The following is a 23,454-nucleotide window of genomic DNA, read 5'->3' as shown; positions in this document are numbered from 1 at the left end:
CAAACATTTCATCCAAGATTTCTGGATGATTTCTATGATGATTCCGTTGGGTACCAGCTGCCTCTGAACACAGATCTGCCTGATGGAGTCATAGGCACACTCCTTGAAAACCACAGAACACTCAAAATGACAATCATCAGGACGGAAATACCTAGAAGAAAACAAGCCAAGGCCAATTACAGCATCTTGGATTTGAATGACTACATGGTCATGTAAGAAACTGTCAATCCAACCAAAAAAAAATTCTACACAAAACAATTTCTACATATTTACTTGTAAATCTAAAGGCAGAGTGACTAAGTGCCCTAGCAGTCAGGCATCAGCAAAGAGACTTGGTATAAATGAATTAAAAAGTTTATTAGCCATAGAAAAAAAATCGATTCTTTAATTCTCATTAAGTTCCCTGTAAAACAGTAAGCTTGCAGAAAATTTGTTCCTCATGAACAGAAAATCACTATGTTTTTGGTCCAAAATATGTTGGGATTTTTTCCTTTCTTCTTCAGATGACAGACAGATGGATGTAGCCGAATCTATGAACGAGTGTACTTGCCCCAAATGTGCAACATAAATACAGAAGCGATGAACAGAAGACTCATAACCAATACTGGAACAGGGCCCCTGGAAATAAGAAAAGAAGGCATGCTTAGTTTCAGTAGTAATACATTATAATATCTGTAATATTAAAGACTGCCTAGAGGAAAAGGGAGGGGAAAGCACCCAAGATCCATCGAAGAATATAATTTAGATCGTTTAAAAATATTCCAAAAATTATTACTGTGGATATTTTGAGGGTGTGGTGACAGCATTGTGATTATTTAGAAAGGAGGAATCCTTATCTTTTAATAAGACATACTAAAATATACACAGATAAAAGGATCTGTGTTAGAGATACTAGTCTCTCTGATTTCGTGCATTTGATATTTTCCATAATAAAAAGTAATTTAAAAATTTTCCCAAATTCTTTAAGTGCAAATGAGCCAATTATCAAACTATTATTTCAAATTAATAAAGATAACCTTCATTGTCTTACTATAATAAAATAGGCATACAAAGATGAATATCACATTATAAGTCATGAAGTATTTTTAAATATATGATCCCATATGATCAACAAACTCAAGACACAGGTGAAACAAATATTCATCTCATTTCATAAGGAAGAAAAAGTAAGGCTCAGAGAGATTATTACTTGCCTCAGAAAACAGCCAGAATGGAAAGGAGGGATCTGAACTCAGCTTTTCTGATTCCATACACTGCTCATTTTACTGCTTTAAGGTTCCCATATTTAAGGAACCAAACATTCTAGGCAACATAAAAAGTTTGACTTCTATTAGTTTACCATAAGGAGAAGGCAATGGCAACCCACTCCAGTACTCTTGCCTGGAAAATCCCATGGATGGAAGAGCCTGGTAGGCTGCAGTCCATAGGGTCGCAAAGAGTCGGACACGACTGAGTGACTTCACTTTCACTTTTCACTTTCATGCATTGGAGAAGGAAATGGCAACCCACTCCAGTGTTCTTGCCTGGAGAATCCCAGGGACGGGGGAGCCTGGTGGGCTGCCGTCTATGGGGTCGCACAGAGTCGGACACGACTGAAGCGACTCAGCAGCAGCAGCAGCAGTTTACCATAAAGAAAGGAAGTATCAACAGATTTTACTCATCAGCCCTTCTCTAAATCAAATGTTTTCCACGTTAAGAATTAGTACATGGGTTTCTTAAAGATAAAATTCCTTGATTTTACACAACCTGTGAATGTTGACTTCAGTCAAAGGTTACGGGCTTCACCTTTTTGACTCTTCTTGCCAACACCAGTTTTGGTAAATTCAAGATGTCACTTCACCTCCCAGATATACCTGGGGGTGGACAAAGACCCCAGGAATCTTTATAATTAAGGCAGTAGAATAACCCAGCGGAACAGCAGGTTAACAGTCAATCTACTAGTGGACAATACTCAATGCACAGGGATCCAAGTCCTTGGTACACCACGTTGTTCTTCCAAAATTTGTACAATTATAAGAGTAAGCAAATTTAAAAGTCCAAAGGAAGACATCATCATCACCATGCACTGGATCACACTCCCTCACTATGAAGCACCGTGACAGCAACATCAGCCAGAGAGCATGAAGCTGAGAGTGCAGCGCTCACAGTCCAGGCGCTAGAGTCTGGAAACCAGCTCTGGCCCTCACAAGCTGTGACTGTGGCCCTGTGATTCACCTTCTCCAAGCCTCAGTTTCCTCATCTGTAAAGTGGGGACAATCATAGCATCTCTCTCATAGGGTTGCTGAGCTATTAAATATATTCACACATCAGTCAGGCTGCTAGTAAGCTCCCCGGAAATGCTATCATTATCAACCTGAAAAAATTTCTAACTCCCAGGAAGAGCTAACAAGCTCCAAGATGTGTATCTGTGTCCTTTCACCACAAACCTCTCTGTGTGGTATGACAATACTGTGGTTTATGACACTTCAAAGGAATGGCTTCTATCGCTTCCTGGGAGGACTCACAGCAGCAGCAAGCCCCACTGCACAAGAGCCCAAAGCAAGCATGAGTCAGACTCACCCACGTGAGGACAGCTGCTTTACCACCTCGAGAAGGGTTAAAATGTTGTTCCCAGGATACCCTGAAGAGCAACTAGTTTCAAACTTTCTCTCTGAAATGCTCAGAAAAATTACCTCTATCAAGGACCAGGAGGTTGTCCGTTTGGTGCCAACTCACATATCCCCAACCTCAAGAATTACTTCCTTAAAATAAATTCTCACCTTACAAGTCTTCATTATAACAGGAAAAAAAAAAAAAATCGATAAATAAAACCAAATCTCAAGAATTTTAGGGAAGTCTTCCTAAATTAAATTTGTGATCCAGGTCAAGCTACTGGTCCAGTTAAACAAACTAACCCAAATAAAGCTGAGTTTTGTCTTCTGCGCTGCCAAACAGGTGGCATGGAATCTAATGGTCAGAAGAGCTGGTTCCATCTCCGGCTGGCTGTTTGTCTTCGACAAGTAGCTTTGCCTCCCTGAACCTGAGCTTCTGAACCTGAGGTGCTATACAAATGAGAGTTGCTGACATTATTCCAATCCCTCATCCACTGAATTTAGTCAGGAAATAGCTGTAAGTCGTATCCATAGGCTTCTCTGGTGACTCAGATGGTAAAGAATCTGCCCACAATGTGCGAGAGCCAGGTTTGATTCCTGGGTCGGGAAGATCCCCAGGTGAAGGGAATGGCAACCCACTCCAGTATTCTTACCTGGAGAATTCCATGGACAGAGGAGCCTGGCAAGCTACAGTCCATGGGGTCGAAAAGAGTCAGACATAACTAACTCTGAGACTTGACTAACACTGAGACAGAGAGAGTGGTATCCTAGAGTCTACCTGGTCAGAAACCTGTGGGATTAGGTCTGCCATAAGGTACCAGAAAGTGAAGTGAGTAAGGCATGGGGAGCAATCCGAGGCATAAGAACTTGGAAAGTGATAGGGGTTCAATCACCACCCACCAAAGGCAAGGAGGCCTAAGAACTTTTCAGCACAACCTAATGCAGAAACTCCCATTAGGCTGTAATAATATCAGCTTATGCCTCCAGGAGAGCTTTGAAAAATCACCCAGCTCCTATTCAAATGGTTAGTCCTATTTCTCAGTGTGGGACAAGAACAGCAAATGAAGAGCAATTTCATCTAATTAAGCCATTTTCCCTCCAGTTCTCTCTGTTCCCATCATTTATTTTGACAGAGCTGCATGAAGGTGTCCCCTTGCTCTCACTCAATTCATGAACAGATGTCATCCTGAGCCCTAAAGTAACTGGCTGGTACATGAACAAACCAAACCCAGCCCACCTGGCACAAAGAAAGCTGCTGTGTATTATCAATCTCATCAAAGCAAACACCACTGGTGGCAGAGACACAGTGCTGCCGAAAGGCTCTGTGATTCTGGACAGAATCACAGGTCTGCTCCCAAGACTTACACTTTGAGCCCTGGTGAATCCTCTGTGTAGAATCGCCACATCCCCCCAGTGCCCGCTGAGGTCGTACGGCCTGCGCTCCTTGTTCCACAGCTGGCATTCTTCCTGTGAGAGAAAAAAGTATGTTACGAATGGCCTTTTCTTGGACACCCTTATCAGAGCATTATGACATATGCTACCATTATATTTTTAAAGAACCAAAAAATTAACTTTTTCTTTGCTCATACCTTCCAAAGTTTTGCTTTTATTCCACTGATCATGATAACCATTAATAATTGAGTACCTGCCATAGGCTGATGCATATAATAACCCAGAAAACAATTAAAATTTAAAAATGACTACTTTAAAATCATTTCAAATTACTGTATTTTCTACAAAAGAGACAAAAAAAAAACAACCAAAAGCATAAGTTGTAATCCAGGTCTCAAAACAGAGTACACATTTGTTGAAAAATTATTTTGTAGTCTGTTTTCATTATTTTGATATACTGACCATATATCTCAGACAGAGGTAGGATGTGAAAAATGCAGGAAACACCCAACCAGAAACTCGTCCCTCACAAGGGGGATGAAGGCTTGTGAAGTGAACTGTGTGGGGAAGGCAGCCTTAGCGCACAGAAGCAGCAAACAGCACTAATGCCACTGACCTGGAAGGAACCAGGGAATCCCTCCCGTCCCCTCCCGGGCCACTGGAAACCCTCCCCAGCAGCTATCCCCTCATACAGCACTCCTCCAGTTCCACTTCTCATCTCCACTCAAGAGTGAGAGTGGGACCACTTGAAAAGAAGTGTGAGGGAGGTCATAAGAAACCTTCTTCAGCCCATTTATCACCAACTTATAAATTCTAGGGAAGGGGAGAGGAAGAGGAGATAGAAAGCTCTGTTTCATCACTGCCCCCCACCATTAACCAAATCCTCAAAATCCTGTTCCAGTTATCTGTGGGCTGCTGGTTCTGGATTTTTGAGAAGATGGGCATACAAAAGTGAACACCCTATCCCCACCATCTCTTCTCACTGTCCTCCAAACTCTGATCCTGCTCCCACCTCACCCTACCATGGACCTAATCCCACACTCTGAATCCAAGAAGCACTGGGAGCCTGCCCTGCTGCGTTGTGTGGAAGAATGGAGTCATGGTTCCAGTGTGGGCTCTGGTAAAAAGAGCTGCGTTCATGTTAGAAATCTAAAACAGTGTCAAACAGGGATTTAGGTGTACTGTACTCAAAAGATTATATTTCAGACATATTAATTATGGGCCGTGTGGTCAGCTGGGAACTTCCAACTACATTGGTATGACTGTTTCTATGGGAAAACTGATTGTAAATATAATCACACAAGAATTTACAGACTAATTCATACCCAGAAGATCTTTCACATACAGATACACATCATCTACGTGGTAGAGTAAGTACATGAAATCTGAACAAGATGATAAACCCACTGTGGACCTGACAAGTCTTCACTGAGCCAAGACTGGGACCCATGCGCTTTCTACTACTCCCACTCCCACCCTACTCCAGTTCCTGTCTTCAGCATCCTCATGGAATCAGTCTAGCCCCTCTGAAGATTTCTTACATCTGCTGGCACATAGGACATTTTAATTTTAAACTAAATTTCTTTGGGGTCTATTTTACCCTTTCTTTCTGGCCACTGTGTAACTGCCTCTTCTATGCCCTAACACAATGGTTTTCATAACCATCGTTTAACATACTTTATTCTAACTTGGTGGTCTTCTGGCTGTTACATGGCATGATTTGCTCCCTTGTCTCTTTTAGGTTTAAAGTCACATGTCACCTACTCTGAACACCCTATCCCTACCCACTTTCTATTCTACACCCAACTTTTCTTCTTGGCCTTACTGCCTGAAATTATCTATCTGCCTCAGCTGTGGTCTCTTACATTGGAATATAAGGTTCAGAGGTCAAACCCTACCTAGCTTCTCCACAAATACAGCCTTGTGACAGGAACAGAGCCTGGCATGCACCCTCAAGTATCCATTTGAACACTTCCTTAATACCCCAGCTAGTCCATCATCTTACTATTCCTGACTCCCATTAATCCTGAACACTGTAGCTTTTATAGCTTTACAGTTTATAATGCATTATTGTTGCTTTTCATCCTAGCAACCTCCTTTTATATGGTAACAACAGAGCAAGGACTCTAACCCTGGCCTGACCTTAAATCCCAGAGTTTCTTCCCCAAGGTACTACCTCTATTACCTCATTCAACATGGAGACAAAATGCACATCTGGGAGCTATATAATGCATAGCACTATTATTAACTATTAGCTTCAACTTTTTCTTTCAAACTCACAAAAAGGGAACATATTCATAGACAGCCAATATCTATTATATTACACTCATGAAGTAACACTTCAAAGATGACACCAACACCCACAACTTGATAAGCTACATATGTCCTCAGATGTCTGTTTCTCCATTTCACTTGTGCAGCAATTATTTCATTTTTATTAAGTAAATAATTTTGTTATATTTAATAAGTACATGATTTTTTTTTTCCTATAAAAGTTCTCAGATGGCCCAACGTCCTGCCACAATACTACTAATTCTCATTAACTAGACCCATTCCCCAAGGAACTTTACTACCGTACATATTTTCCATTCCAGTACAAAGAATCTCTGAAACCCAAGGTGGAAACGAGACAGCTCTCCAAGACCAAATAACCTACACCGCAGCTCGACACACTTTCCAACTGGTCCATCCCTGCCTTGCCTTGAACATCTTGATGACAAGGCACGAGTCAGGATCATCTTAGCGTTTCTGACAGTTCCACTAATTTTTTTTTTTTTGCTCTAAGGTGAAATCTGTCTCAGGTGAGTTCATCAGTTTTAGATTTACTTACTGTAGCCAGTAAGAAAAGTCTCATCCCTCATCACCTCCTTGAGGACAGTTTTCATGTATCTGTTCAAGTTCTTTTCCTCTCTAGATAACAACCCCGCTTCCAAAGGGCGGGGGAGGGGGGGGCGAAATCTCAAGACTACAGGGTGGTTTGAGTCCTTCCTTCACTCATCAGCTATTGTTTTATGTTAAGACAGAGATAACAGGCAGTTTCTGTCAAAGTCTAACCAAGGAGATAAACATGGAAACACAAATACTATCAGAAGGGCATGAACAAAATGCTTGGGTGTAAAAGAGAAGACTAGCAGCTACTGTTGCCTTTGGAGTTAGGAAGGCCTCTAGTGGAAATAACCTCTGAGCCTAGTCTTCAAGATATACAGAAACTGAGGTGGGGGGCAAGGGCAGGGAAATGGATGTCTAGTGAGTTCAGAAAACAGTAATAAACTCACTGTTGCTATATCATAAAGAGAGAGAGAAGAGAATCAGTTAGACTGGAGGAAAAAAAAAAAAAAACAACCCACCACAAAGAGTCTTGGTAACCCTCTCCCATCCCCTGCAGTGTTTAAGCAACAAGAAACTAACACCGAAGCTAACCAACAGTGTGACAGAGAATAGGACACATTAGAGTGCAAATTACCTGGAGAGGAGACGAGTTAGGTACAAATTTCTCTAGATGAGAGAAATTGAGGGCTAAACTGAGGCAGTAGAAAATGGAGACGGAAGGTTTTAGTGTGCAATAGAAACGTATTGAATAAAGACTGAGCATTAAAAAAAATCCAAGATGATGCTGAAGTTCTGGCTTTGGGCGAACGAGTTTACAACAGTACCATAAGGACGTAAGGAGACATAATTAGGGGCGGGAGCTGAGATGAAAGGAGACTGAACTGCGCGTTGAACGGGTCATGTTAGACTGAGTGTGTATGGGACTTCCAGATAGAAATGTGCCAGGTTCAGGTCTAAAGATACCAGTTTAAGGACGTCAGTTTTCTCAATGCTGTGACCTTACTCCAGTTTAACTTTCCTTTTTCAAGAGTGATACTCAAAACTGAACAAAGAAAATGTTGCCTCCCTCTCGAGACATAAAAGACCAAAAACTCCTTACCCATATGGCCACATCACAGGAAGCTCGTTTTGTGCTTATGGATCTTAACATCCCGGGGTCTCCTTCTCAAGACCAACAAATTCTTGGGCCCCATCCCTAGGAGCCCACAGCCGAGAAGTTCGCAAGGATCCTTACCTCTGCCGGACGGTGGATCCCGCTGCCCGGGCCGCCACTGCTTTGCTGGGAGAGCGTCCTGAGGAGCCCACGTTAGTGCCACTGGGGGCCGGGCCAGGCTGCAGAGGAAGACAAGGACAGAGACCGGTGAGCGTCGCCGGACAGCCCCCAGATTCCTGGCCCTGACGGCCGAGACCGGGACACGCATGGGGACGCTGCGGAAGGCAATGAAACTGCGCGAGGCAGGAATCGGGGCCGCCTGGGAGAAAGCAGGACAAGGAGGGAGACTGGGGCCACATACCATGTTGAAGACAGGAGGGTGGTAGGGAGCCGAAGTGAACTGCAGAGGAGCGGTAGACCCTCGCAGCCAGAGAAATAATCCAGGTCCCGCCCCGAGACCTGCTGGCAGGGCCCTCGCTGACTCCGGGACGCCTGGGCTGTCCCACAATATGCCTGTAGCAATTCTGCTCTGAGAGAGTTGATGAGCAGCTGTATGGGAATTACAGGCCTCCTGTATTTTTCCCTTGGGCCACAACGTCCTTCCTAGAATCTAGTCTCTACCAATGGGAAGATCTAGCCATGGTCAGACGAGAAATTTCCTCCGGCAGTTACTAGACACCCACAGATTCGCGCTGATGTGGCCTAACCGACGCACGCGCCGCTAGGGCCAGCTGGGAAGCCGGAATAAGGAGCCTGCGCGGAAGCCCTTAAGAGGGCTGGTGGCGCAGGCGTTCCGCGTAGGCGTGGCTTCCTGGCCATGGCGGAGAAGCCGGGCCAAGATGCGGACTCAGATCCTAAGCCAACCGTGCTGTTCCTGCACCCGGACCTGGGCGTAGGCGGCGCCGAGCGACTGGTGCTCGACGCAGCGCTGGCGCTGCAGGCGCGCGGATGTAGCGTGAAGATCTGGACGGCGCACTACGACCCGGGCCACTGCTTCGCGGAGAGCCGTGAGCTGTCGGTGCACTGCGCCGGGGACTGGCTGCCTCGCAGCCTGGGCTGGGGCGGCCGTGGCGCCGCTGTCTGCGCCTACGTGCGCATGATCTTCCTGGCTCTCTACGTGCTGTTCCTTGGCGATGAGGAGTTCGACGTGGTCGTGTGCGACCAGGTGAGGCGGCCGCGCCCGACCCTCGCGGAGCCCGTTTACTCACTCCTGAGAGATTCCCACCCCCACCCCCCCAACTCCAGGACCTCTGCTGACCTCTCTCGATCTGTGGTTTGGAAAGGTGGGAACTGATCTGGAGAGGTTAGAGAGTGGGAGTGACACCCTGGAGCTCGAACTTCAGTATGGACATGCTGAAGTGTCAGATTACTTGGCCCCACCCTCAGGAGTTTTCATCCTGGGCCCCTGAGGTGTGCCCCCGAAATCTGCATTTTCACTGGATCATCGGGTGATTCTGAAGCATATGGGCCTTGGTGCTCGCTCTAAGAAACGCAAACATTAGAAGCCAGCCTTCAGTCAAGTTTTACTTCTCAGTAACTTGTATGTCTTTCCTATTGGCATTATTCCTGTTGACACTACTTCCAGGCCTCACATACCCCATTATAACTTTCGCTGTCAAGCACTCTGTTCCTCAGTAGTGTAATTTGTTTATAAACACCCGAAGCTCAGCATGTCATGTCCCTGTTAAAACTTTAACATGGCTCCCCGTTAGCCTTTGGAGAAAACTCCAAGCCCTTTACCTGGATCTGGACTCTAGCTATTCTTGACTCTTTTTATGTCTCCCCCCGCCAAAAAAAAAAAAATTATTTTAAAAAGTAACATTTACTCAGGACTAAAAATTCAAATACTGTGAAAGACTAATGTAAAAACCCCATCCTGGTTCCACTCCCTAAAGACAGACACTGTTAACAGTTTCTATGTGCGTTCAGAAATTGTTTGTGGCTGTACTAGCATATGATGTCTGTTTATAGATGCATCTTTTTATTTATAATTAGGATTATGACACACCTATTATTGGTCAACTTGCTCTTTTTCACCAAAAAGTTTTGCTTAGGACATCCTTATATATCAATATTACAGATTCACTTCATTCTTCACAATGACTGGAAAATTTGCTTTTGTTTGACCGTATCATACTTTATGCATTTTTCTGCTAAAGGACAATAACAATGTGACCAGTTTTTTTGTGTGAATAAATCAGTTTTGGGTTTTTGGTTTTTTTTTTTTTTTGGCTGCACTGTACAACATGTAGGATCTAGTTCCCTGACTAGGGATGGAACCCACACCCCCTGCATTGAAAGAGCAATGTCTTGACCACTGGACCACCAGAGAAGTCTCAGTTCAGTGTTGTAATAAACATCCTTATATCTTCATTTTTTTGTATTTCTGCAAGCGTTGTGTTTGAAATCCATAGAAATAAAACTGGTAGGTCCAAAAGTTGTATGTCTTAAATGACAGTATAACTTGCCAAATTTGCCTTCCAAAGAGGTTGTATCCTTCTAGTCTCCCACAGCGATAGAGCCTCTTACTCTGTGCTCTCGTGCATATTGGCTATTGTAAACTGTTTTAATCTTTGCCAAACTGATAGGTAGAAATGGCATCACGTTTTTATCTGTATTTAATTGTTAACTTCTGAGTTACTTTTGTCATCCTTGCTTGTGTGCGGGTTACTTCTTTTTGAGAAACATGGGCATTTACCAAGCAATCCACATGTGTAAAACTAGTCAGTAAGCGTCAGGCAGCTGAGACTGTAGTGGATAAACGAGCTTGGCCGAGCCTGGATTCTAGTTCCATGTCTGCTACTTTCTAAGTAGCTTTGAAATCTCTCAATACCCATGAAGCTCACCTTTTTCAGGTGTTAAGTGAACTAGAGATTAAGTGATTTGTAAAGATTACTCAACAGGAAGCAAAGTCTCTAGGGACGATTATGGTTAACATTTCAATAAATACTGAGCACATAGTGTGTGCTAAATTCTTACAGGTTTTACATAACACCACTGTACTTAATAATGACCAAAACTATATTTTTTAAACTATAATTATCACCACCTTACAGAAGAAGGCCCACAGAGAGGTAAATTAGTCACACAGCTAGCTAGTAGAGCTGAAATTCAAGCCCTGGCAATCTTGATTCCACTCTGAATTACACTAAACTACTATATAGTTCATTCATTCAGTTCCTTAGGAGGAGGTAGATTCTGGAGTGACTTCAGTGTGGTAGCCACTAGCCCTGGGTGACTATTAAACACTTGAAATGTGGTCAGCCTGAACTGAGATGTACTGTAAGAGTAAAATATACATCTGATTTTAAAGATTTAATGTGAAAAAAGATTAGAATTCTTAACGATTGATTACATTTGAAGTGATAATACTTTAGAATACATTAAAATTAATTTAACCTTTAAAAAGTTGTTGTGTAGTTACTGGATTTTTTTATTTCCCTTGGACAGTGCTGTTCTAGAGGAAACCACTGGACTTGCAACTTTAAATATTTAGCATGTATCCAGAAAATGTCTCCCAGCCTTCTGTATGCCAGGCGTTGTACTAGGTGAGAGTCTGGGGTAACGCAAAGCAAAATCAGACATTGCCCACAAGGGACTCACAAACAAGGAGGCAGGGCAGGTGCCTGTTCGTTTAATTTGGCTGAAGTTTAGTTGACCAGTCACTTCATCTCCTGATTTTTGCTTTGGCTAGGTGTCTGCCTGTATCCCCGTGTTCAAGCTGGCCAGACGGCGTAAGAAAATCCTGTTTTACTGTCACTTCCCAGATCTGCTTCTCACCAGGAGAGATTCTTTTATTAAACGCCTATACAGGGCCCCGATTGACTGGGTAGAGGAATATACCACAGGCATGGCAGACTGCATCTTGGTCAACAGCCGCTTCACAGCTGCCATTTTCAAGGAAACGTTCAAGTCCCTGTCTCACATAGACCCTGCTGTCCTCTACCCATCTCTGAATATCGTCAGCTTTGATTCTGCTATTCCTGAAAAGCTTGATGACATAGTCCCCCAGGGGAAAAAATTCATATTCCTCTCCATCAACAGATATGAAAGGAAGAAAAATCTGACTTTGGCAGTAGAAGCCCTTGTAAAGCTGCGTGGAAGATTGACATCCCAAGATTGGGACAAAGTTCATCTGATCATTGCAGGTGGTTATGATGAGAGAGTCCTGGAGAACGTACAGCACTACCAGGAACTGAAGCAAGTGGTCCAGCAGTCTGACCTAGGTCAGTATGTGACCTTCCTTCGGTCTTGCTCAGACAAACAGAAAATCTCACTCCTCCGAGGCTGCACGTGTGTACTTTACACACCAAGCAATGAGCACTTTGGCATCGTTCCCTTGGAGGCCATGTACATGCAGTGCCCAGTCATTGCTGTTAATTCAGGTGGGCCCTTGGAGTCCGTCGTCCACAGTGTCACAGGATTTCTGTGTGACCCTGACCCAGAACACTTCTCAGAAGCAATAGAAAAGTTTATCCATGAACCTTCCTTAAAAGCCACAATGGGACTGGCTGGAAGAAACCGGGTGAAAGAGAAGTTTTCCCCTGAAGCATTTACCGAACAGCTTTACCAGTATGTCACCAAACTGCTGGTATAATTGTATTTTTTTTTTTAATCTTTATGCTGTATTCATTAATATCACATTTGTAGATTATACACCCAGTTTTGAAACCAAAGGAAAAAAACCTAGTATCTAATACAGAAGAAAATTTTTTTTAATATACTTGAATCTGAGTCACTTTCCTCTACCCTCTACCTCCCAGACTACTTTTTCAGAAAAACGATATTTTTATGCTATAATAATTCTGAGTATTACCATTGGTGATTAAGATATAAATGTGGTACAGTTCCATGTTCAGCAGAATATTTTAATTCTATGTTCTCTAGAGTATTGTTACTCATAAACTTTGAGTCATGTTGTGCCTTATTTGGTTTTAATACTTAAAATGTATCATCAAAGTTGATTAATTTGGCTTCATGAGAAGACAATTACTATAGTTCCTAGAATCAGTCCACCTCAGTGTTTGGTGACCTCTGTGTGGAAATTTTTGTTAGTCATACTTTTGCCTGGATCCATAGCAAGAATGCTCTGTGTTTTTTGTTTTTTAAGAAGATGATTTGTGTTTTGCACACAGGTATGTTAATAAAAGATATTTATCATAGGAAGAGAAAAAATACTAGATTTCAGCCTCCGTGATCTGTTGTGTGGTATTAGGAATGTAGACAGCCAAGCCTTAAGTAAAAAACTAGAGTAACTGGATATTGGAATGAATGGCTGTTGTCACGCATGTGGTATGCATTTTGTTTAGGGCAGTGCAGGAGACCTGGGTTTGATCCCTGGGTTGGGAAGATCCCCTGGAGAAGGAAATGGCAAACCACTCAAGTATCCTTGCCTAGAAAATCCCATGGACTGAGGAGCCTGGTGGGGCTGCAATCCTTGGGGTCACAAAGAGTTGGGCACAACTGAACAACTAACAGACTTTTGTTTCCTGGTGTCATCTGAGTCGCTAACTTCATTAATATTTGTGTTTTATTAAGTAAGCACCTACTAAATGTAAGACACTAGTGTTTTTTATCCTTTAAGGCCTAACTCAGATGCCACTGCTGGGAAGCTTTCCTTGACCCTCCACCCAACTCCCAAACTGGAAGCAGCTTTCCCCTTGCACATTTTCTGACCCTCTCATAGCACTTACCAGTCTTAAAGTTAGTTATTTACCTGTTGGTCTAAGTACATATGGGGCTTCCCTGATGGCTCCGTAAAGAATCTGCCTGCCAGTGCAGGTGATGCAGGTTTGATCTTTGGGGCGGGAAGTTCCCCTGGAGAAGGAAATGGCAACCCGGGAAATCCCATGGACAGAGGAGCCTGTGGGCTACAGTCCATGAGGTTGCAAGAGCCAGATACCACCACCACCACCTAAGTACAAATGAACATAAAGCAGTTTTCAGTGTATCTTTAAAGCAAAATTCATTTTTTAAAAATAATAAAGATCACTGGCCAAAGGTTCCACATTAATCAACTCTAAGAGCAAAGACCTGAGAGCCTAATTAACCAATGTGACTTTAGGCAAATTGCTTGATCTCTGGCTCAACTTCTTCATCTGTAAAGTGGAGAAACTAACTTTCCTCATAGGGTTGTGATGAGTTATTATATATATGTAAAGTACTTAAAGTAGTAGTTGGCACAGAGTATGGGCTGTGTAAATGCTAGCTATATTTGCAATTTGGGGATATCAAAATGACTAGAGAAGTTCGCGTGGGTTCCTGCTGCACTGCTGTATTGTTCTTTGAGGTTCTTTAGAGGATGGAGTTTCAGGTTGTGATTTGTCGTGTCTGTCTATATGCCAGAAGTGTTTTAATGAAGTCACTGTACCAACAAGAAGGTCTCTAAAATGAGAGTGTCGGGTTTATTGAGTCTTATGGAATGAGAAGTTCAGTTGAGTTCTCTTCAGTGTTGTGAAAGCTTGCCATCTGGTAAAGTAGATCATTCCATCTTCTATGGTTTGGTGCGTGTGTTTCTCAGGGAACAGCAGCCTTTCCAGAAATACCTGATGACTGCACACTGGGCTTAGGAAAGACAGACCCTGTCATGCTCTGAGCCATAACTGATGCTTACCCATTCCAAGCACTAAAACTTTTGCCTCTTTGACCATTTTTATGCAGATCCTTCAAAAGTGGACTACATGAGTTGTGGGTCTTAAGTTTAACTTCCCTTCATTGTCTTAAGCTGCAGCAGGTGACAGTAAGACCACAGATCTGGAAAGGATGTAGAGCCCAGCCTGAGCTTCCAGCTTCTGGCATATTAACTCCTGCCTCCTGGACCTAGGATGGAGCTTTGCCCATAGGAGGAATATTCACAGCTTCCAGAACTAAGCTGAAGTTAGGGAGCACAGAAGCACGGAAAACTGAAGTAAACTGCCAGGATGTTAACATTAGTAATTCTAACACTTAACTGTGGCCCACATCAGACAGCTCATTTAATCCTGACAGTTCTTTGAGGTTTCGGTACTCTTCCCTTTAGAGATTAGTATGGTCAAGCAGTTGCTTGTGTCACACAGCCTGGAGAGATGAGCAGCGTCTCAAGGCTTGCTGATTCCCAAGTCCAACCACCTTACCGTTCTTCAGTGTACCTCTACCCTGCCCAAGCGCATGTGTGTTGATTCAATCAGAAGTCCTCTACCCTGCTGCAGGCACAGCTGTTCAGGTCCCCAGGTTTAGAAAGGCTTTGTTTGTTACTCATCTTCCCTTTTCAGAGCAGTCTTCTAAGGTGGATATGATTGTCCCTCATTTTGTACACAAGGAAGCTCAGAGAGATGAAAGACTTGCTGAAAGGCACAACTGAAACGTGAGTAGACCGGGATTCAACCCCAATTACCTGATCCATCCCGGATGGCACTATACCAGAATTTCTCAGCCAGCTCTCCTTTGACAGCCATAAATATCATATGACTGTTAATACTTTATAAAACTCAAGAATAAGTACAGCATTCTTTGATTCAAAGCAAAGCTGGGAGACAGGATACTCTGTCTTCAGATTAGTGCTCTGAACCTAAAAGAGGTACTGGCATCCCACATGCTCCCCATTGCCCTATTGCCAACCCCGTGAGGAATCCTGCTCAGTAGCCCTCACTGCGTAACACTGGGTCATTCAAAGTCCTAGTGGAGTTATCAGGGTCATTTACTTTGACAAAGTGAAATTCAAGCTGATGTAACTCAAAAGATTTTGGGTTTTTTGGTTTTTTAATATTTTTTTATTTATTTGCTTGTGTCGGGTCTTAGTTTCATGATGTGGGATATTTCCTTGCAAGGGCACAGACTCGCTAGTTGTGGACTCCAGAGCACTTTGGCTTCAATAGTTAAAACATGAACTTAGTTGCTCCATAGCACATGAGCACGTGGGCTCTTAGTTCCCCAACCAGGAATTGAACCCAGATCCTGTGCATTGCAAGGCAGATTCTCAACCACTGAACCACCAGAGAGGTCACTCAAAGGGTTTTAAGAGTTGGGTGTTTGAAAGCATCCAGGCCAGAAAATACTGTCATGCCCGCCCCCTGCTCCCCAAACCTAGGTAAACTGGAGATGGGAGACAAAAGGTTCTTTATCATGCACTCTCTTTCAAAGAGGTGACTGTTATCCCATGTCAGCTCATTCCCATACGCACGTGGATGCAGCTCTTGACCCCTGTTGCCCTTCATGGGTCTCCACCAGTTAGCTCAGATTCTGTACACACACACACAACGCAAGTTGGAGGTGGGGGTCGATGCATGTACATAGAAAAGATATCCACTCGGTCAGCTAAGGGGGAGCAGTATTGTGGTTCTTCCTGTTTGGAAAGGATCTAATGACTAATGATACTGAAGTCCTGTTTGGGAAGGCTTTAGGGTTGGCAGAGCTCTTTTTTTTTTTTTTGTAAGTTTATTTATTTTAATTGGAAGCTAATTACAGAACATGGAAAAATAAGACTTAAGATGCTTAATTATAGAGTATTCGTGTTCTTAAGAATACTGTGTTGATGGGGTTAGGTTGTGGCAGAGCTCTTTTCAGCATCACTCCAGGTAATTATTGTAGCTATGCTCACTGTGGAAAAGCTGAGGCTTACAGCTATGAAGCCCTGGACCAGGTCGAGAATTCTTTCAGTTGTACTATGGATGCCTCATCAATAAATGCGTTGCTACCTTCTCACCAGCCCAGTATGCCAGTTTCACTGTCTTCTTCCTTAAAGAAAATGAGGCACTTGTACACTCCTTGCCCTGCCTTCTGCTCATCCCCTATCCCTGTTGATCATCAGCCCTTCTCCCTCCACCTCGGCCAACATCACTGTTGTGTGACCTCCTTTCTTTGCATTTTCAGGTCCCAGAATCAAGTCCACTCAGAGCTGACCAAGACCCCAGAAATCACCCAACCTAATGTGCTCTTCCATGGGTGGTAATACAGGCCCGCAGAGCACAGGACCTGCCTGAAGTCACACAGGGACCGTTGAAGGCCTCCTCTGAGTTCATTTGGAAGTGCCTCACGCCACCTCTACTGTCGGAAGCCCCTTATCTCAGGCTACTTTGAGCTCCTTACTCCTTCATTCCTAACCTCAGTCCCCTGCAGCTGTATCCCCAACAGCCAGTGAGGGTGCCACCGTCCAGACAATAGTGCTCTCGTTCCTGCTAGCTAAGGGGTGGGGGGCTCAGCTAGTGACAGCCGTCCTCTGATTAAACAGGAGCCCTTGAGAGTGGGGATAGGCAGGGATTTTACCGTGCTGACTCTGAGCCAAGTGGCTGCTGGAGCCAGCGCTCTGTCCTTGCCCAGAGGATGGGGATTGGGTGGAGCTCACAGTAAGGGTGAACCAGTCTTGTGATCCAGAAACAGGACCACAAGCAAGTGCTGACTGTTTTGTAGGAAGCACTATCACTAGGCCAGCCACTGATGTCTTTTGAGACAAATAACAGCCTAGATGTGTCTCGGGGATTGTGTGTATGTATGTGTGTATCTGTGTGTGTTGGGGTTTGGTGGGGGCTTGTCGGGGGACAGGCATAGCATAATTGTGATTTACCTTTCTGACCTACCACTCACCCAAGAAACTGACAGGCAGAGTTGGGAACAGACTGCTAAGTTGATGATACTAGATTAGCCTTTACTTTTCTGTATTTCTTAAGCCAGAATTTCAGGGTTCCACAGCTATTGAGAAGGTGTCCTAAGGTGATAATCCTCAAGTCTAGGTTTCTTTATAAAATGGGTATCAGATCAGATCAGTCGCTCTGACTCTCTGCGACCCCATGAATCGCAGCACGCCAGGCCTCCCTGTCTATGACCAACTCCCGGAGCTCACTCAGACTCACGTCCATCGAGTCAGTGATGCCATCCAGCCATCTCATCCTCTGTCGTCCCCTTCTCCTCCTGCCCCCAATCCTTCCCAGCATCAGAGTCTTTTCCAATGAGTCAACTCTTCGCATGAGGTGGCCAAAGTACTGGAGTTAGCTTTAGCATCATTCCTTCCAAAGAAATCCCAGGGCTGATCTCCTTCAGAATGGACTGGTTGGATCTCCTTGCAGTCCAAGGGACTCTCAAGAGTCTTCTCCAACACCACAGTTCAAAAACATCAATTCTTCAGCGCTCAGCCTTCTTCATAGTCCAACTCTCACATCCATACATGACCACAGGAAAAACCATAGCCTTGACTAGACGAACCTTTGTTCGCAACGTAATGTCTGCTTTTGAATATGCTATCTAGGTTGGTCATAACTTTCCCTCCAAGGAGTAAGTGTCTTTTAATTTCATGGCTGCAGTCACCATCTGTAGTGATTTTGGAGCCCAGAAAAATAAAGTCTGACACTGTTTCCACTGTTTCCCCATCTCTTTCCCATGAAGTGATGGGACCAGATGCCATGATCTTTGGTTTCTGAATGTTGAGCTTTAAGCCAACTTTTTCACTCTCCACTTTCACCTTCACCAAGAGGCTTTTTAGTTCCTCTTCACTTTCTGCCATAAGGGTGGTGTCATCTGCATATCTGAGGTTATTGATATTTCTCCCAGCAATCTTGATTCCAGCTTGTGTTTCTTCCAGCCCAGCGTTTCTCATGATGTACTCTGCATAGAAGTTAAATAAGCAGGGTGACAATATACAGCCTTGACATACACCTTTTCCTATTAGGAACCAGTCTGTTGATCCATGTCCAGTTCTAACTGTTGCTTCCTGACCTGCATACAAATTTCTCAAGAGGCAGGTCAGGTGGTCTGGTATTCCCATCTCTTTCAGAATTTTCCACAGTTTGTTGTGATCCACACAGTCAAAGGCTTTGGCACAGTCAAAAAAGCAGAAATAGATGTTTTTCTGGAACTCTCTTGCTTTTTCTATGATCCAGCAGATGTTGGATATTTGATCTCTGGTTCCTCTGCCTTCTCTAAAACCAGCTTGAACATCAGGAAGTTCACGGTTCACATATTGCTGAAGCCAGGCTTGGAGAATTTTGAGCATTACTTTACTAGCGTGTGAGATGAGTGCAATTGTGCGGTAGTTTGAGCATTCTTTGGCATTGTCTTTCGTTGGGACTGGAATGAAAACTGACCTTTTCCAGTCCTGTGGCCACTGCTGAGTTTTCCAAATTTGCTGGCATATTGAGTGCAGCACTTTCACAGCATCATCAGGATTTGGAATAGCTCAACTGGAATTCCATCACCTCCACTAGCTTTGTTCGTAGTGATGCTTTCTAAGGCCTACTTGACTTCACACTCCAGGATGTCTGGCTCTAGGTCAGTGATCACACCATCGTTATTGTCTGGGTCATGAAGATCTTTTTTGTACAGTTCTTCTGTGTATTCTTGCCATCTCTTCTTAATATCTTCTGCTTCTGTTAGGTCCATACCATTTCTGTCCTGTATCGAGCCCATCTTTGTTATCTCTGATTTTCTTGAAGAGATCCCTAGTCTTTCCCATTCTGTTGTTTTCCTCTATTTCTTTGCATTGATCGCTAAAGAAGGCTTTCTTATCTCTCCTTGCTATTCTTTGGAACTCTGCATTCAGATGTTTATATCTTTCCTCTTCTCCTTTGCTTTTTGCTTCTCTTCTTTTCACAGCTATTTGTAAGGCCTCCCCAGACAGCCATTTTGCTTTTTTGCATTTCTTTTCTGATCAGGTCTAAAAGACCTACCCCATAACGTGGTTGTGAAGAGGGTCAGTAAGGGGACTGAATGAAATGATTCAGTGACACACAGGATGTGAAGCTGATGTGTAAACTGCAGAGTGCCGTAGAATAGAGTTCTAAAATACATCTGCACCTATGGTCAGTTAATTTCCGCCAGGAACCTTTACCTCATACTATATGCAGAAATGAACTTGAAGTGGATCATAGGCCGAAACATAAAAGCCAGACTGTAGAAGTTAGAAAAGAAAATCTGCACAGCCGTTGGGGTAGGCAAAGATTTCTTTGATAGGATACAAAAAGCACAAAACATAAGAGGGAAAATTGGTAAGTTGACTTCATCAAAGTTAAAAACTGCTTTTCAAAGGACACTGATTTACAAAAAAAATTAAGAAGTCACAGGTAGAAGAAAATATTTTATGTATATGATAAAGACCTGTACCCAGGATATGTATAGAAGTCTCAGAACAAGAGAACAAATAACCCACATATTTTTAATGGGGGAAGATTTGAAGGGCCATTTCACAGAAGCTCTACAAATGGCCAATAAGCACATGATAAGATGTTCAACATCAGTGGTCCTAAAAGTGCAAATCAAAACCACAGTGAGATATCAATGCACACCCATAAAATTGAAGACTCAGTAAAAATGTTGGTGAGAGTGTGGAGCACCTGGACTTCTCACACATTGCTGACAGGAATAGAAAATGGAATCAACTCAGAACAACAGTTAGAAAGTTGCGTACAAAGTTAAACGTGACACCATATAACCCATCAATTCCACTTCTAGAAATTTTGCCCAAAATAAGTGAAAACATATTTAAACAAAGACTTATTCAAATGTTCATAGCAGCTTTTTTCATTAATAGTCAAAAACTGAAAAAGTGTCCATCAGCAGGTGAACAGATAAACAAATTGTGGTACATTCATGGGATGGACTATTTCTCAGCAATGAAAAAGGAACAAAATGCTTATGAGCCCAGTGATGTGAATGAATCTCAGAAGTGTGCTAAGTGGAAGTCAGACACAGAAAGAGTTCATATTGTATGATTCCATGAAGATGAAACCTTAAGGAAAGTAAAAACAAAGTTAATCTGTAGTGACAGAAAGCTGATTACTGCTTGTGGCCCAGGATAAGAGATTGACTAGGAAAGGGCACAAAGGAGCTTTTTGATATGATGGAAATGTCCTATATCTTTATTATGGTGGTGGTTATAAGGGTTTCTAAATTTGTCAGAATTAATCAACTGTATGCTTAAAATGAGTACATGTTATCGCATGTCAGTTATACCTCATTAAGTTGATTTTTTTAAAAAGCATGTGTGATGTAGTCCCATTTTTTGTAGAAAATAAAAGTCTTGTAAATGAGTAAATGTGAGAATATATATGCATGTGTTATTTATATTGTTGTTCAGTTGCTAAGTTGTATCCAACTCTTTGTGACCCCATGAACTACAGCATGCCAAGCTTCCCTGTCCTTACTATCTCCTGGAATTTGCTCAGACTCATTCCATTGAGTCAGTGAGGCTACCTAACCATCTCATCCTCTGTCGCCTCCTGCTCTTGCCCTAAATCTTTCTGAGCATCAGGGTCTTTTCCAGTGAGTCAACTCTTCTCATCAGGTGGCCAAAGTATTGGAGTTTCAGCTTCAGCATCAGTCCTTCCAGTGAATATTCAGGGTTGATTTCCTTTGGGAGTGACTGGTTTGATCTCCTTGCAGTCCAGTCGATTCTCAAGAGTCTTCTCCAGCACCACAATTCAAAAGCATCAATTCTTCAGCACTTAGCTTTCTTTATGGTCCAACTTCACATCTGTACATGACTACTGGAAAGACCATAGCTTTGACTATATGGACCTTTGTTGGCAAAGTGACATCTCTGCTTTTTAATCCAGTGCCTAGGTTTCTCATAGCTTTTCTGCCAAGGAGCAAGCATCTTTTAATTTCATGGCTGCAGTCACTGTCTGCAGTGATTTTAGAGTCCAAGAAAACAAAATCTGTTGCTGTTTCTACTTTTTCCCCATCTATTTGCCATGAAGTGATGGGACTGGATGCCATGATCTTAGTTTTTTGAATGTTGAGTTTTAAGTCAGCTTTTTCACTCTCCTCTTTAACCCTCATCAAGAGGCTCTTTAGTTCCTCTTTGCTTTCTGCCATAAGGGTAGTGTCATCTGCATATCTGAGGTTGTTTATATTTTTCCCAGCAATCAGATGGGTGTGATTAATCAGTAGGCATTAAAATCTTATTTTGTTTGATACTCCATAAGCTGATTTTCTCATTAAAAAAATTCAAATATAAAAGAAAACATAAAATCTTATTGGTCACTTTATGTTCTTACAGTGTATTTTTAGACATTTGTGAAGCTGAAACTCCAATACTTTGGGCACCTGATACAAAGAGCTGACTCATTTGAAAAGACCCTGATGCTGGGAAAGATTGAAGGCAAGAGGAGAAGGGGCCAACAGAGGATGAGATGGTTGGATGGCATCACTGACTCAATGGACATGAATTTGAGTAATCTCTGGGAGTTGGTGATGGACAGGGAGGCCTGGTGTGCTGCAGTCCATGGGATCGCAAAGAGTTGGACACGACTGAACGACTGAACTGAACTAATACAATATCATACGTCAGGACATACCACTATGTCTTTTTAACATAGACAAAACTTTAACAAGGTGACTGTATTAGAACTGTAGATTCCAAGTGACAGAAACCCAATTGTAGCTAATGCAGAAAAGGGGAATGTATTTAGGAAGTTATAGGGATAGATGATTCAAGGAAAAAATTGCATAAATGAAGTGGGAAATGGTAGGCCTGAGGTTCAGATGGAACTAGGAATTCACATGCTGTCAGAAAACCAATTTTCACATAATATATGACATCACTGTCTTTCATTATAGGCTAGTTTCTTATGGCAGGAAGCATGACCACCAATAGCAGTGGAGAACCCCCATCTTACTGTTTGTAGCACCAAAGAGGAACCAGCCTTCTTTATCAGCATTTGAAAAGACATCATCAAAGGACAATGATGGAGCCTTTTTGATTCAGGCGTCTTCCCCAAAAGTAAGGAAGCAAGTCAGGAGGAGTACTATTGTTTCCTGGGCTCAGGTGGGCTCCCATCCACTGTGGGCAGGACCTGGGGTCATACAGTGGGAGGAATCACATAGCTGGGAGAAAAGAGTCCAAGAGGGTCCAGAGGAAGGAGGAGGAAGCAGTTCCCAGAAGAAGGTGAGTTCGGAAGATAAAATAGGTGTAAAAAAATGAAGATCTTACACTCAAGGAGCCCTGGCAGACAAACTATCCCTCCCATATAACTTTAGCCCTTTGCTTCCACTTCCACAATACATCTGGCTAATACCTGTTCACAACCAACCTTGTGCAAGGGCCTGGGGATAAAGAAATGAAGTTAACAGTTTCATACTCTTTGACTCCACATTGCTTGATATTAATGTTGCCAGACCTGACTTTCTTTATGTTACTCATTTTAATTTTGAATATTCCATTTTTTATTTATCTAATAAGCAGAGAAACCTTGTATTTAAGGGTTTTTTACCTCAGATCTAAGTTTAATGGTGTATTATATATATTTTTAAAGTCGTTAAGGATGACTGGGGTTATTTTTATTATACCTTTATTAAACAGAAGTGCATCATCCTTTCTACCTTCTTTTTCTGTTTCTTAAAAAAACACACTTGCTTTGCCTTTTCCCTTCTTAATTCTTTTGATCTGCGTTGATTATTTTAGTAAAATAATTTCTTCCAAATATTTTAATCTTTTGATATCAGTTTTGACAAGATACTTGCTGCAGTTGTTTAGAATTATTTGAATACAATCAACTGGTCTCACCACTTCCTACAAGTTCTTGT

General features: G+C 42.8%; 2 protein-coding genes across 2 annotated transcripts; one reads left to right on the top strand and one right to left on the bottom strand.

The window, feature by feature from the left end:
• Positions 1 to 336: 336 nt before the first annotated feature.
• Positions 337 to 8,633, bottom strand: SEC61B (Sec61 translocon beta subunit). Its single transcript, XM_027549757.1, has 4 exons — positions 8,327 to 8,633; positions 8,047 to 8,144; positions 3,957 to 4,058; positions 337 to 618 (listed from the first exon to the last, which is right to left on the bottom strand). The coding sequence occupies exons 1-4, from the start codon at positions 8,327 to 8,329 to the stop codon at positions 531 to 533; spliced, it is 291 nt and encodes a 96-aa protein (XP_027405558.1). The 5' UTR covers positions 8,330 to 8,633; the 3' UTR covers positions 337 to 530.
• A 53-nt stretch (positions 8,634 to 8,686) lies between these two features.
• On the top strand, positions 8,687 to 13,142 carry ALG2 (ALG2, alpha-1,3/1,6-mannosyltransferase). The gene is made up of 2 exons (XM_027549756.1): positions 8,687 to 9,130; positions 11,660 to 13,142. The coding sequence occupies exons 1-2, from the start codon at positions 8,783 to 8,785 to the stop codon at positions 12,560 to 12,562; spliced, it is 1,251 nt and encodes a 416-aa protein (XP_027405557.1). The 5' UTR covers positions 8,687 to 8,782; the 3' UTR covers positions 12,563 to 13,142.
• The last annotated feature ends 10,312 nt before the right edge of the window (positions 13,143 to 23,454 follow it).

The sequence above is a fragment of the Bos indicus x Bos taurus genome, chromosome 8 (genome assembly GCF_003369695.1).
Source record: "Bos indicus x Bos taurus breed Angus x Brahman F1 hybrid chromosome 8, Bos_hybrid_MaternalHap_v2.0, whole genome shotgun sequence".
Taxonomy (NCBI): Eukaryota; Metazoa; Chordata; class Mammalia; order Artiodactyla; family Bovidae; genus Bos; species Bos indicus x Bos taurus.
Note: the sequence above shows the minus strand (reverse complement) of the source record. Positions and strands in the feature narration are given on the sequence as shown.